The sequence below is a fragment of the Petaurus breviceps genome, unplaced genomic scaffold (assembly GCF_028583685.1).
Source record: "Petaurus breviceps papuanus isolate PSGF00001 unplaced genomic scaffold, PetGlider_PUasm1.0 186, whole genome shotgun sequence".
Taxonomy (NCBI): Eukaryota; Metazoa; Chordata; class Mammalia; order Diprotodontia; family Petauridae; genus Petaurus; species Petaurus breviceps.
Window position 1 is genome coordinate 56,992,685 of NW_027185798.1, and position 16,745 is coordinate 57,009,429.

General features: G+C 36.1%; 1 protein-coding gene across 2 annotated transcripts in view; it reads left to right on the top strand.

Moving 5' to 3' along the window:
- Positions 1 to 16,745, top strand: part of OLFM3 (olfactomedin 3) — a 279,691-nt gene that overhangs the window by 261,342 nt on the left and 1,604 nt on the right. For both annotated transcript variants that reach the window (XM_069090514.1, XM_069090513.1), the window contains exon 5: positions 13,578 to 13,684. In XM_069090514.1, the coding sequence (XP_068946615.1) occupies positions 13,578 to 13,684 (107 nt within the window). The remainder of the gene's footprint in view (positions 1 to 13,577; positions 13,685 to 16,745) is intronic.

The window sequence follows — 16,745 nt, forward strand, 5'->3', positions numbered from 1 at the left end:
TTACCAATGAGGTTATTGAGATCTAGGGGGATGAAGTAATTTGCCCAGGGTCACACAGCTAGTAAGTGTCTGTGGACATTTCCAAGGCAGATCTTCCTGATTCCAAATCCACGGCAGCATCCATAACTCCACACTGATAAAGATTTTCATAAATAAAATGTGGTGTCATTGTTGAAGGATACAGTTGCAGAATAGTCTGTTCCTTACATCTCATGTATATACTATTCTATCTCATCAAAAAAATTCAATCTGGAAGCTTTACTTTATGCTGACCTCTACTGAGGTAACCACAGAAGAACACTCTCCATCATAACCATTACATAACATTCTTTTCCATTATGAATCGTGAGAAATGACATCACTGAAATGAAAAACATAAAGAGAAACTCTGAACTAGTAGTAAAAATCATCCAACTCCTCATCCTATATCAGTGGCCATCGTTTTATAGCAAAGGCATATGGACATTGCCTTTTATAATTATTGCTTACAGAGATAAGGGAGCAATTGCCAAGTTCATACCTACATATATACACAGAGATATGTGTGTGCGTGCCTCCACTCATTTACATCAGAATTGAAATAGTTGGAAAAAAAACCAGGAGCATTTATGTCTTTGTCACAGAATGATTTAAACTTTTTTTTTTCCTTTCTTTTTAATTTTTCTTTTTTGCTTTTAGGAGGGCAATTGGGGTTAAGTGACTTGCCCAAAGTCACATGGCTAGTAAATGTGTCAAGTGTCTGAGGCCGGATTGAACTCAGGTCCTCCTGAATCCAGGGCCGGTATTCTATTCACTGTGCTATCTAGCCGCTCAGAATGATTTAAACTAAATAACTCCTTGTTATATTCTGTCTTCATGATAAAAATAGCTTGGGTTACTTGATAGGTCATGGTATTATTAGCTGGGATAAAGAAAAATATGAGAATCATCATGACATAGTTGAGGTAGAGCCTCATATATGGGAAGACTGGTGTTTATAGATGTAGATAGAAAGAACCTTTGAGGATATTTCTTACAATCCCCACATTTTACAAATGAGAAAATGGAGACTAGAGAATATTAAAGGACTTGCCCAAGATCACATAAGTATTGGGGGATCAATGGTAAGACTGGAGCCCAGGCCTTCTGCCTCTAGGATCAGTGTTCTTCCCACTCTCTCCTGCCTCTGACATATGGCTATGTGAACATTGTGCATGTCCCAAGAGACTAGAGTTGGAATGCATCTTCGCAACAACCACCAACCAAATAAATCCTTTCTCTGCCAAAAGAGAAAACATTATAATACTGAGAGTATAGATTACAATGTAAGAAGCTAAATATATGCCTTCCAGGAATGAGGGAAAGACCTGTTTAAACACATAGAGATTTTAGCTGTTGCTCAGTGCCACCACTATCTAAGACTATAAATTGCAAATTCAAGACCAGCTTGAACTGGTACAGAAATATTCCTCACCACGGTTTTCCTATATTAATAAAATCACAAGTTCAGTCTAAATAAAAGGAAAATGATATATTCATAATATCACAGAAGTTAAGGTTTAGAAGAGGTCTCAAAAGTTTTCTAGTCAACTGAGCAGAAATCCCTTCTATAACAACAAGGATAAATTATTCAATCTCCATTTGAAGATCTTCAGTGATAAAGCACTCTCTATCTTAATTATTTTTAGATGGTTCTAATCATTAGGGAGTTTTTATTTATATCATGTTAAAATCTACCTCTTTGTGCCCAATTCTACCTTTCAGTTTCAGTTAAACGAATCTAAACCATCTTCCTTTTGGAAGCACAGGGAAATGTACTGAGATGACCTATGCCTATCATCTAGTTGGATGTGGTTTTTGTTTTCTTTTGTTCCAATGCAACTGGCATCACACCAAGGGGGAAAGAAGAGACTCTCAAATCAAACAATAATTAAAGAACAAAAAACAACTACATAGAGTGTCTACTGTGAGCAAGTCCCTGTCAAGTGGTGTAGAAATTATAATAAAACTATTACAGACTAAGATACCTGGCTATATTTTCTGTTAATGCTAAAACAAAATAGTGGTCCATATTGGCTGCTGTTCATGTTAGTTTGCCATATAAGAACCACTTTTTCTGCCTCCCCTGGATTTATTGTCACCAGTGCAAGAGCCCAGGCTGTGGGAATGAGTTCATTGTTTGTTTCTTGGATTCATACCACAAATCCTAGCCCACAGCCTTTCCCACCATGTAGAGCCTAGGCATCTGTTATGGACAGATGGACTCTCTCAAAACAGTGTGGCAGACAATAGAATGCTCTAACCTAGAAAGATCCTGAGATTTAGAGGAAGGTATGTGAAGGTTAGTGGGATGTTGGATTGGAGAATGGGTATGAGGATAGGACTGAATTCTACTGGTGTTCTTTGGGCTCACCTAGCCTTATTGTGCTGGAAGTCCTACCTCTTGTTTTTTGGTCATCTGGCACACCTCTCAGAATTATAGGCTAGAGGGAATGCATCTCTACCCCCTGCCTCTGCTCTGGTATTTACTAGGTGTATCCCCTATTTAGACATGAATGGGATAACCTGTGTAGCCACCATTTCCAAGCTTTTTAAATTGTTATTGGGATTAAGGCTCTCTCAGTTCAATAATTCAAAAATAGATTAAATGTATACAAGGTGGTGGGCATGTAAAGAGAAAAATAAAATAGTCCTTGCCTTCATGAAGCTTTCATTTGCCCTAATGGGCAAAGTGGAGAACACAGTATTCAAACACTCAAAAAGATGGGTATTTGAGTACAGTAGAAAAAGTTCTGTCTGGAAACCATGGAACTAGATTCAATTCCCACTTTTAACATTATTACTTACTTGTGCAAAATTGGGTGAGTCACTTAACTTCCCTCTACCTCAGTTTCTAGATCTTCAAAATGGAATTCCACTGACAGAGAGCCCTTCCAGCTCTGGATCAAGGATCCCAAGGCATTTAAGCAGTCACAAGCTTCAGTTTCATCACTCCAATGAATTATTGTCTCTAGAGTCCTTTTCAGCTCCAGATCTCTTACATCTGATGATGAGGTTCCAATGATGTAAAAGTTTCCTTTAATGATGATCATAATCTATCCATTCTGTGGAACTCTTTTCCATATCCCCCAAAGTCGTCACAGAGCATGCTGAAGTCCTCGCTTATGTTGTCTTGACATTACAAGGATACCAGTAAAATATGTAAGGCATCCAAGTATAACTTGTTACCAGCCCATATGTTTTTTCCTGACAAAATGTAAAGTACACATATAGCAAATGCAAAGTAATAAATGAATACTAGCAACTGGGAAAAATCAGGGAAGATCTAATTAACATCTGAACTGAGCTTTGAAGAAAACTAAGGATTTTAAGAGCTGAAGACAGAGAGTAGGTTCTAAACTTGGGGGCTAGCTTCTGCAAAAGCATGGTGATTAGAGTCATAAAGCTATCTATGCAGTCATTACCTGAGTGACTGGAATGCAGAGTGTGTGAAAGGGAACACTATGAAATAGGTCAGAAAGGTAAATGTGGGCCAAGCCATGAAGGGTTTTAAATGCAAAAGGTAAGAATTTTATATTCCTTTTCTTGGGACAGTGTTGCTGTGGGATCTTTATATCTTATAATTACATAGTCATAAGGTTAATGGTGTCCATTAGCATTTGATTCAAGTCATATCTGCTTTATTAAGAGAAATAGAACTATGCAAATATTTCTCTTTATATGACTTACAGTCTGCATGTCAGTTCTAAGCAGACACTGAACACCTTCCAGGTATAGGGCACACCTGTAGGGTGGAACATAGCCACTGGCTATAATTATACAAAACACAGTCAAATACAAACAGGTATTTGTACTCATTTAAAATACAAATTTGCATGTCCCAGGAGACTAGTGTTAGAATGTATCTTCACAATAACCACTAACCAAATAAGTCCCTTCCCTGCCAAAAGAGAAAACATTATAATACTGAGAGTATAAATAACAAAGTAAGAAGCTAAATATATACCTTCCAGGAATGGGGAAATGTCCCTTTTTTAAAATACATTGAGATTTTAGCTTTTTCTCCTCATATTCACAACCTCAGTGGTGAGGAATAACTTGAACAATTTCTAATATGAACGTTTTGCACTCACGTTGACACTCAGTATACAACCCACCAAAAGAGACCCAATTAACTTGTTAGATACCAGCTGGAATACTCTACTCTCAGATACCTCCCAGAAACACAAAGAAAGAACGTATAAGGAATGCATCTGCATTCCTACCCATCATCTATTCCACCCATAGTTTGTACCGTGTAACAAAATGTCCTCACAAAGTTTGCACCTGTGCAACAAAATGTCCTCATAGAGTTTATGTTGTTAAAACCATAGGATGCTAGTATATAGTCAATAAATAAACATTTATTAAGTATCTACTATGCACCAGGTATTGTGCTAAACACTGGAGAGAATATATATGTATATATATGCATACATAAATATGCACAAATATAGTAATATGTGTGATATATAATATACACACATGCATTTTATATGGATACATATGCATGTACACATATATACATACATGTACACATATAGAGAGAGAGAGAAATATGTGATATAGATATATCTGCAAAAGGCAGTCCATATCCTCAACACAATCTAATGGGCGAGACAACAAACAAGTTATATACAAAATAACAAATAAGAAAGAGAGAGAAAAGAAACTGGAATTAAGAGGAGTTGGGAAAGGTTTATGTAAAAGAGGGATTTTAGCAAGAACTTGAAGGAATTCAAGGAGACCAAGTCAGAGATGAGGAGAAAGAATATTCTAAGCAAGGAGGACAGTCAGAGAAAATGTGCTGACCTGAGAGGTGAAGTGTCTTGTTTATGAACAGCTAGGAGAGCAGTTTCATTGAATAAAAGAGTATATATGATGGAGAAAAAAATATAAGACTGGAAAGATAGGAAGGAACTGGGTTGTTAGGGCTTTGAATGCTGACCAGAATTTTGTATTTGATCCTGAAGGCACTGGAGTTTATTGAGTAGGGGGAGTGTTTGACATGATAGGACCTGGAAAATCTCTCTGGGGAAGATGGATCAAAGTGGAGAGAAACTTGAAGCAGACAGACCTACCATCAGGCTATTGAAGTAGTCTAGGCATGAAATGATAAGTACTATACCGAAGCAGTGGCAGTATCAGAGGAGAGGAGGTGGCATATTTAGAACTGATCTAACCCAACCCATTCACTGTATAGATGGGGAAACTGAGGCTCAGAAAGGTTAAATGACTTGACCAAGGTCACCCCAGTAGTAACTTTAAAAGACAGGATTCTATCAGTTTTTTGTTTGTTTTAGTTTTTTTTTAATTAAAAGTCATCATAGGTTAGTGGCAAAAGCCCTGAACTTGGAATAAGGAGAGATGTGGGTTCAAATCCACTAGCTGTGTCACTAATTGCTCTAAACTTCAGTTTCCTCTTATGAAAGATAAGTATAATATTTGTACAATATAATTCACATGCTAATTGTGAGGAACACGCATAGAAATTTAAGATACTATCAATATCAATGATATTTAGTTAATAATATAACCATCTAGTTTGTTTTTGTTGTGAAAATATAGATTTGGGGAAAAGTCATAAAATAAATACTCTAGCAACACTATTTCCTACTGGCCCCAAAGAGAAAATGCAATGAGGCATCATAATGCAATGTAAAGCATGATATACTTGGAGGCAGAATACCTGGCTTTAATTCCTACCTCCATCTCTTTCTACTTGTGCCACCTTAGATGAGTACCTTAAAATGCACAGGATTCATTTCCCTCACATTTAAAACCACAGAGTAAGACTAGGAAATATCTAAGGTCCTTTAAAACTCTAAATCCATTGCCACTATAATCCTTTAACCCCTCCTTAAATGTCCACTTTACTACTATAGAGGCAATGGTGATTAATTCAACAGTGTGAATTTTTTTTTCAAACAAATATTATAATTACATGATTTTTAGAATTTAGCTAAAATACAATGATTTAGGTTTTTCCCTTCTTCTGATGTGTGTATATGTGTGCATGTGTGTATGTTTAAAAGCTGTGACTCAGGCTTTCTATTTCACTTTTTTTAATTTCTTCAATAACTTACACTTCATAGTACTGTGTTAGGGCAATGGTTTGGTGCCATCTAGTGAGTCCCCAGATATATATATGTATTTCCATTTACATAGAGGTTTATGAAAATTAATATTTAATAGGGATATAAGTAGTACTTAGAAATCAGAGAGGAACATCACTATATGATGGAGAAAAAATTTTAAAAAGCCTTCTGCTTACTGGTCTGATTTGTGGCTCTGTCGTTTCTATTTGTAGCCATTAATCAAATATAGTAAATGATCTAAATATTATTTGTGGTAATGGTCTTATCCTTGTGGATAAGAAAAACAATACTCTTATTTTTTTAAAAAAAGATTACTGTCATTTCCAAGTCAGCAAAGCAACAAGTAGCAAATGTAATAAAAAAAAACTGTGCAAATCTATTTTTTAATGTAAGGAACTTTGGAAATAAGAGCTTTTTATCTCTTCTATTTTTATAGCCATTGATCTTTTCTTTCCTACAATGGGGCCCCAGTGTGTCTTGCCAAGATATCTGATATTAGACTGAATCCAACTACTCTAATCAGGAGATCCTAGAAATCTCAGGAGAAGTAAGACATATAAGAATCAAAGAAAGAAGGAAAAGATCAGAGCTATCCAATACATTCAAAAGGAAAAAATTCAGAAAATCCTCAAAATAAAGTGTGAAAATGAGAATGAGTTCCTCTTTTAACCAACAATGTAAGGCAAAAGTTTTTGTTTTGCAAAAACATTGAAATGTGAACATCTTACTCAGCTCTTTATTCCAGGACTGTATGACTAGGTGCAATGGATGTGAATCAGAGAACTCAGTTCTAAAGCCTGGTTCTGCTATTTATTACCTGTATGGCCTTAGACAAGTTTCTAAGGTCTCCATTTTTTCATGTATAAAGTGAATTGACTGGATTAGGTAATCTCAAAGACCTCTTCTACCTCTAAATCTAATATCATTAAAGTTCCAGGTACATTATGGATCTCTCATATGACCTCAAATCTTCTGTGAGGCTCTACCCAAGAGATCATGTGATCACTCTGACCCTAAACCCCTGAGTCACTCACTGGACACAGCCTCTGCTTTGTTTGAAAATAAATGTAATATGTTTTGTGAGTCCTCTAAGAAAAGAAATTTGACATCTCTGTATCCATTATGTCCATAAGTATCTGAAAATGAAGAGGTACTCAACCGATGATTAGGATCGTAATGATGATTATGAGGAGGAGGAGGAGGAGGAGGATGACATATGCTTGGGTTTTAAATGGAAGGAATTTTAGCTTTCCCAGGCCACTATGCCATGTGAGGTTTAGATGAATTAACTAGAGATTTATAGGTTGATAAAGATAATATTTGTAGAGGGGCATGATAAGTATCTTCAACACTTACAGACAACATCTGTGAAAGGGAGATTAGACTTATTCTTCTGCATGTTCCCAGAAGACAGATCTAGCACCAAAGGGTGGAAGTGGAAAAGAAGCAAATTTAAACTTTATATCAATATGTTAAAAAAAAAATATCCCTTCCTGATAATAAGTACAGCCCCAAATTAGGATGAGCTATTGTAGGAGGCAATAAATTCCCATTTACTGAATTTCTTCAACTGGAAATGGAATGTCCTCTTAGAAATATTGTAGAGGGGATTATTCTTGGACACATTGGCACTATATTTCCTCTAAGTCTTCTTATAACTCTGAGATCCTGAGATTTTTTTTATTATTTTGTGAATATTTAAAAGTATTTTGATATAATTGTATGTTTAAAAAAAAAAGAAAAGGAACAGATGGTTGATTTGTTTGACTGATCCAGCAACTTACCATTATATTTGACCTTCATGTTTGCTTCTAAACAACTGATTGACAAGCCTCTTACATCAGATCTTATATTTTAAATACTAAACAATCAAGTAGGAAATAAACTGGTTAGGAGTGACTAGATGGTGTGGTGAATAGAGCACCAGCCCTGGAGTCAGAAGGACCTGAGTTCAAATCTGGCCTCAGACACTTAACACAAAAAATAGCCATGTGACCTTGGGCAAGTCACTTAACCCCAATTGCCCCCCAAAAAGCAAAAACAAACAAACAAACAAAAAATAAACTGTCAGCATCTATACTTGTCTATATGGTTTCTCTGTATACCAAATTTATACAATTCTAATGTCTTAGAAGATGCTAATATTTTTATTCATTTCATATCAAATGGGTGACTCAGAAGGAAAGCAATGAAGCAACAAAAACTTCAGGTTTTGGCCATCCACCTTTGTAGGAACATTTGTCTCTCAAGCCACTCCAGTATCTTTGATGAAAAAATTCCAAACGATGTCACAAAAAGTCAGAAATTACTGAAATAACTGAACAACAACTGAGTTTAAAATCTAATCACAGATTGCCTTAGCTGGGGGTCTGTGTACCGCGGTTCTTCATTCCTTTAAATTTCAGCTTGTATAAACATCTGTTAAACATCCATCACAAGAAATAGATTTGTATTGGGAAAGAGAGCCAACCTCAGAGTAAGGAAGATCTGAGCTCAAGCATTGCACATGTCACATGTTGGTGATATGACCCTGGAAAAACTATTAAAATGCATAGTGCTCTGACCAACTCTCTAAGACCAGAAATTGCAAAGAAGGTATCTAGCTGCATTGGGAGAAAGAGTTCCCTAATCAACAACTTCCTTATGCCCACTAAATCATTCTCTCTCCAAAACATATAATTATGTGCAGAGTTCTTGACAGAAACATTATTCTAATTTTTCATTATGATAGGAAGATGATCCAAGGACCTTGAAACCTGTGTCAATGGTGCAGAGGCTCTAATATGTTCTGTCTACCATGTTAATAGGTTTTGGGTATGGGCCCAGTGACAGATTTTTGTAGTCTAAGGACCTGCCTAGGTAAGGGTTGCAGGCTGATCAACAGAATGTTGATTATAAAGAGATACATTTTGTAATGATCCATGAACCAAACAAAATGATCAAATAACTCTTAAATCTGTGCAGCCAACTCTTGCTCCTATAATGGCAGTGCTGGAATGGCACAAAGAGGGCAGAGGATACACACAAAATCACACAGTTTTTTTACTTATATTGGCATGTTTTCCAATGGGCAGTGATTTTACACATCAATGTCAGAACAGAACTACACCCTTTCTTGTCATAAATGAAGAAGAAAAGTTTCAAAAAAAGTTGATACTAAATAGAAGACTGATTCTCAAGTTTTCCTCTGAGAGGAAAGTAAAAGAGTCGCAGGAGAAATAGCAAAGATTTGGAGTAGGAAGGGATCTCTGAAGCCATCTAATTCAACCTTTCATTTTCTAGGTAAGAAAACTGAGGTCTAGAGAATATAAGTGACTCTCCTAAAGTTACCTAGGTAACAATAAGGATCAGTAGGAAGATTTGAACCAGCTTCCAGAGCTCCCTGCCAGTTCTATTTCCACTGTAACACATGTGCCCAAAGGGAATAAGGAGAATCATGTCATGAAACTTTTATTCATCTCATTTTGCAATGTGTATTATGAATAAAAGCAACCTTGAAGGTAATTGTGGTTTAATATACAAGTATCTATTGAGAAGAGGAAGGGGGCAGCAAGGTGGCACAGTGAATAGACCAGTGGCCCTGGAGTCAGGAGGACTTGAGTTCAAATCTGGCCTCAGACACTTAACACTTACTGGCCGTGTGACCTTGGGCAAGTCACTTAACCCCAATTGTCCTGGCTTCTCCCTCCAAAAAAAGAAAAATAAGAGAAGAGGAAGAAGCAGCAATATTCCATGAAGATCTTGGAAAGGTCCTCTTTATTGTCAACATATACTTTAATACTTGATGACTTCGTTGTGAAAGCAGTCAGGGAAAGACATAAAAATCTAGGCTAGGAATCATGTTTCAGAATCAAGAAAGGAAAGAGTCTTATAGATACTCAAAATCCTTGCCCCTGCATATCATGAAGTTGATTCTTCAATAAAAGTTTGGAGGGTGATGATCACTGAACCTCATTGTTGTCTTCATCATTGCCATTGTCTTTTAATGTAAAAGAAATGACCGTCTATAGACCTGGAGACCCTTTGGATCTGTTTGCTAAAGGAAGAGGGTTGTGTGTTTTAGATTCTTGAAAAAGGAAGTGAAGTATAGTAAGGTGATATGGGCAATAGCCAAAGCAGCTTTGTCATCTATAATTATCAAACCTAAAATCATTTTCAAAAACCAGTAAAGGATTGTAAATTAAAGGAGTGTTCTATGATTTTTTACTTAACTAGACTGAAGACAAGCTTCCAGCAGGGGATAGACACCATTGGAAGTATCTTCCTTGCTCCCTCTCCCCACGTGAATATTACAGTCACTATCTGATTTGACCACAGACAGGCAGTTCACATTAACCCAATTATTTTGATATTTTAAGGGATGGTGTTTTATGTCCCTGGATTATCTAGATAATTGAAACAGATTTTGACTTCAATTTGTCTGGATTGGGAGACATAGCCTCCACGTGAGGTCAATGTAATGACTTTTTAGAAAGCATTTCAAGTTATTGCATGCTAAGAATTGCTTTCCAATGAGAAAATCATTTTAAAATCCCCAGAGGGAAGCTGGAATAGTCATGATCCATGGGAACAGTATTCATTGCCTGGATCTTATCTGATTCACATTTCCAAAAATCCTCCACTACAGCAATGACTGAGGATATTCTGATTTTGGCTCTGTCTCCATCTGGGACATGGATCCTGAAGAATTTCAGGTAGTTTGGATGCTTTAAATAGAACAGAACAAACCAAAGGGCTGTTGGCTTCTGGCTCATTAGTTAAAAAACAAATACGTATTTTCTATACAATGAGAAGGCAAATCCTTTATTCAGTGATTAAATATGTGAGTAAAACATTGGTAGCTTCTCAGAATTCCATTCTAATATTTATGTTTTATCTATTAAAAACTACAAAGAAATTCACTCATATAAAACCTTCAGGAGAAACATGTAGAAAGAAGAAAAAAGAGAGAAGGAAAAAGACTTTTAATTGAAAAATGTAACAGATTTTACTGAGAGTAATAACAACCTCCCTCACAGCATTGTCATAGCGGTGCAAAGGAGATAATGTATATGAAGCACCTTGCAAACCTCAAAGCCCTACATAAATACCAGCTATTGTTATCATTATTAATATAGCTCAAGTTCATAATCCATACTTATTCAACTTAATTCAACATTTATTAGCTACTATGGGAAATGCACAGTACTGAGGCATCCAGAAAGATACAAAAATATGCAATACATGCTTTCTCAAGGAAATCAAATATGTGCACAAATAATTCAGATAGAAAAAAATTTATAGGTGTAAAAATTTAGATCAGCATAACCTCTTTTAATGATCATAAAGTGATTTCAGTTGCCTAATGCTGTGGAGCCAGATCTTGGTCAGGAAATCAGGCCTTGGTGACAGGGAGGAAAACCTGGGTGAAATTGGGATGCAGAAAAAAAAAGCATCGACTTGTGTGTATAAGATTTATCAATAGTAGTGGTGTGTGTGTGCCTGTGCATGCATGCGTGTGTGTGTGTGTGTGTGTGTGTATTGGGAAGGTAACATAGTGAGATTAGCCAAGCAAGTATCACCCAGTTATATAAACATAAGAAATCAGTAGGACTTGTAGGTGTTTTACAGAATTGGCAGCTACAGTTAACAATTTAGACAATCATCTTGTCTTGTGGGCAACCAGCTATTTCAGGCCTTTGCCTACTCAGCAATGATCTGCCAAGAAGTCTCAGTTGGTGTTGACAATAAATGTTAAGAAAAATGCAAAGTGTTAGGAGAATTCTAAGGAAGAAATGGTCATTTCTCATAGAATCTCTCAACTAGTACATCAGGTTCAAGGAAACTAGGAAAAATAGTTTTAAAAGATGCTAACATAAGTAGTTTATTTCATTAGGATGATGTGTAATTTTAGAAGATAAATTTGATTATTTTGAGTTTCTAAAAATGACCATATGATCAATTATGATGGAAGTAATGGGTCAAAAACATAACGCTTCTACATAGCACTGAGAAATGTACAATTCAAGATTCTTCCAGTTAGAAATTGATCCTTTGGGGAAAATAGTGAGGGGAAAATCCACACCAATCTAAAGTCAACTTTGTAACCCCTTGGGCAAATAAAATAAAAATGTCAAAGGTCAAAACTGCTGAACTTTGAATTCCTCATTTCAACATTTGGTTCATTTGCTATATGCCATTACTATGAAAAACTTATGATTATTTCTAAATGTTTTCCTTTCTTCCTGCTCTATATGTGTATGTGTGTGAATTATAGCACTTCTACATAGCACTAAAGAATTCACAAGTTCAGATTCTCCCAGTAATAAACTGATTTCTTTTGAGAAAAAAAGAATGAAGAAAAATTCCACAATATGATGCATATTATGCTAAGTAAACCAGTTCCCCTCCTCTGTTATTAGAATCTGATCACTTCACTTCTCAAATTGTGAGAAATATTTAAGCTTTTGACTGTAGTAATGAACAAGAAAGCAACATTCTTTGATGAAAGGAGAGGAGAACAAGAAAGCAATAAAGAGACCAAATGCAGACGATGATCTAGGAGAATAAAAGAGAAATGAGATACCTTAAATTGCCTAAGAGATGAAAGTCTACATTTACTGCCACATACTACTGGTTATAAATATATTCACTATACATATTTTATTTAAAATCACTTCTTTAGTCTGACAATAAACACTTCAGATTCTGTTGTTTCTGTTTTTGTTGTTATTGTTATTGTTTCCTTAGACCTCAGTATTTTTGAAGGATTTTTTTTCCTTGAACTTTTTCCAGGATGATACAACATAGTACCAGCCAAGTCATTACATTTCCACCCTTCAGCATCTCCTGGCAAACTCATACACTGTTTTGCACTCTATAAAGCCACAGGTTTAAGACTTTGACGGTTTTCTTGCTTATTCTGTACTATTCTATTTAGAATTCTTTATGCTGCAAAAATCTAACATATGTTTCAGGTACTCTAGAAGGGAAATTGCATAGAATTCTATTTCAGGGATATCCTTCTCAGGAAATACATATTTGCTAAATTAAAAATCACAGAATCACTGAGGACTTTTTTTTTATCTTTTTCAGTGGTGATAAGTGATTAATTGGATGGCAAAGAATGGGAAAGAATTGCTTGCTAATGAAAAGTATTTTTTGAATCAAGGCCATCAGAAGAGACAGCTACTGAGCTGGCATGAGTCTCCTTTTTTATTTGCCCAGAAAGTACAACAAATTACTTTCAAGTTTTTTCAGCCTAAAGTCAACTTTATAACCCCTCGAGCAATGAAAATATAAATGCCCAAAGATTAAAATAGCAACATGTAAATTCAAAGTTCCATGTGTTTGCCATGCATGATATTTCTATGAAAAACTCATGATTGTAATCTGGACAGTTTCCTTTTGTTTCTACTCTGTGTGTGAGTGTGAATTGTTGGCTGTGTCCATGAAATATATTTATGTTTCTTCTAATTTCAGCATGTGGCAAGTTGATGAAAATCACAGGTCCTATTACAGTCAAGACATCTGGAACCCGATTTGGAGCTTGGATGACAGATCCTTTAGCATCAGAAAAAAATAACCGAGTATGTTGTTGCCCTAATACCTTTGCCTGTCTTTGATGTTTTCTTTACACTTTAGCATTACAAAGATATAAACTTTCTTCTGGGGTATAAAGTTCATCTTAGAAATACATTGCTTCTTTTGCATATTTAGCTTAAATCATGATACTAGCCACTCCAAAGGAGAATGTCAAAATTACTATGGTACAGTATTCCTCCCTACAAATCTTCAACCTCATTGAACCTAGTTTTCATTAGTCTTATTTGCATGAACAATCCTGGGAAACAGTTCATTAAAATTATATAGATTATTTATATTTCTAAAATGTATTCATTGAAGGAGAAATTGCCTAATGCAGTGGAAAGTAAGATAGAGTCAGAATCTAAGTTCAAAACTTGGCTCTCCACTAGCTTTTGACAAGTCATTTGGGACCTCAGTTTCCCTATCTGTAAAATGAGGATGTTGGACTGGATGATTTCTAAGGTTTCTTCTAGCTCTACATCTCTTATACAATTCTACAAGTTCCTATGAACTTACACAGTGAAGAAATGACAAGACAATAGATAACCAGCAAGTCAGCAAGTGAGAAAAAGGGATATGGTGAAGAGTGATAAAGGTAGAATCAGATCATCTGGGTTTGAATACTGACTCTGTCACTCATTATCTGAATGGCATTGACCAAGTCATTCAAGAGCAATAGACCTATGTTTGCTCACCTATAAAATGAGAGGGTGGGACTAGCTTACCTCTAAGGTGTTAAAGCTATGATAGGACTTCAGATGAAATGTTCCGGGGAAGACTTGAGGTATTATTAAGTTCAGCTTTGTTGAAGACCTTGTTCTTCCCTCTGATATTTTCATGAATTGGGAATAGTAAACTATGCAGCAGCAAGCACCCCAGCATCCCCAGGGTGGCTGCCAACACAGGTTCTTAGATCTGCTTTTCTAAAGGAAAGCAACTCAAAATGAGTTAACAATCTTGCTTTAATCAATCAAACATATCATTTACCTAGCTCAGGGGGGAAAGGTTAGCACCCCAAACTTCAGAGTATACAGACAGAAACATTTCAAGCAGACAGGCGTCTAACTGTCCAACCATTACATCCATACCAAATCACAGTTACCAGGGAGGGAAGCATCAACATCTGGGTTTTTCAAAGCCAGGGGGTTCTCAGCAGCTGCCCAAAGTCTCATCTGGTCAAGTCACACAACACTTCTCAAAGTGAGCCCCAAAACAAAGTCTCACATCAGGGATTATATAGCCTTCTCCTGGTTCAGAGAATGTAACAACCATCTTGACCCACTGCCCAATCACAAAGCACCAAGGTGTGGGCTTTCCTGAAAAACAAGCCTCCCACCACAGGCTCCAGGTGCACTAAACCTAAGAGCAGGGTAGATCTTAAAAATTTACATTCTTATAACAAACTACTACACTGGAACTCTGGAAAAATGTTATCTGGATTTTCAAATTCAGTATAATTTCACCCTTTGGGGACCCAATCTAAGGTGTTTTGGTTACTGAAGTAAAAGGGGAAAAAATCATTATGAGACATTTTCTCATTACAAACTCATCCCATGAACCATAAAATTAGTGTTAGAAGGATGCTTCAATGTATGCATAAACCAAAGGCAAACAAGATACCTGAAAAATAGGCCTTAGACCATGAAATCTTAGAATTTTCTTTAAAAATGTAGATTCTTTCTTTAAAAATGTAGCAAGAATCTACATTTTTAAAAATGTAGGATATGTATATATAAGATATATATATATACATATATATATAAAGATAAGGATATGTATATATAAATATATAAATAAATATAAGTCAATCAAGGCAATTTCCCCCATAATCATTAGTAACTATGTCAATACATTTCAGTTATGCAGGTGAAAATGATCACCTCAGATATTTTGGATATAATTTTATATGAAAGTCTATGAGTCAGAGGGCCTGGGTTCAAGTTATGTCGCTTCCAGGTATTGCTTTTGTGACTATAGACAAACCAATCCCCAAGACCTCACATTCCTTATCTAGAAAATAAAGGGGCTAGACCAGGGATTGGGAACCTGCAGTCTCAAGGCTACATGTGGCCCACTAGGTCCTCAAGTATAGCCCTTTGACTAAATCCAAACTTCACAGCACAAATCCCCTTAATAAAAAGTATTTGTTTTATAAAATTTGGAAGAAGCCAAAAGACCATACCCAAGGACCTAGAAGACCACATGTGGTATCAAAACCACAGGTTCCCCACCCCTAGGCTAGACTATATGACCGTTGGGGTCCTTTCCAGTCCTAATGTACTATCATAAGATCAGTACAGTGAGCTATGTGAAATGGCAATAAAAAAGGAGAGAAAATTTTCTATTTTTTATAAAGCAATTGGGGTTAAGTAACTTGCTCAAGGTTACATAGCCAGGTATTTCTGGGTGGATGCTAAGTCTCTGAGCCCAGATTCAATCCCCCAGGTCATCCCCACACTGGGGCCGGTGCTCTTACTCGCTGTGCTACCTGGCCGCCCCGACAATTTTACTATTAACCAATCAATTCAATTATTCAGTATCCATATCAAATGAGGTATTTGTAAAAACAATTGGAACAGTCTCTGGCAAATGGTAGGTGCTTAATAAATGCTTGTTCCCCTTCCCAATACTTGGTGTCTCCCCCTCGCAATACAGGGATAGTAAAGATGTCTATAAATACTTTAGACACTTCTTTTAATTTTATTTTTTTGGAAGACGGTCAAAAATTGGGATTTAATTGGCTTAATGAAAAACAATGAAGCAATTCTCCATATCAGTGCAGATTATATTTCCTAAGAGAATTGACAGATACTAAAAGGTCATATGACTTACCCAGGATCACAGTGCCAAAATGTGTCATAGGCAGGACTTGATTCCAAGTCTTCCTGACTCTGATGCTATCTAATAAGGTATAATATGTCTCAGATCCTTCTTATAATGCAATAATTGAAATGAATTATTTTGAAAAATTCTATTAAGCATCTACTGTCTAGATATCAAGGCTAGATATTATGAATACACTAAATCAAGATACTTCCTGCCCTTGGAGAGCATATATTCTAC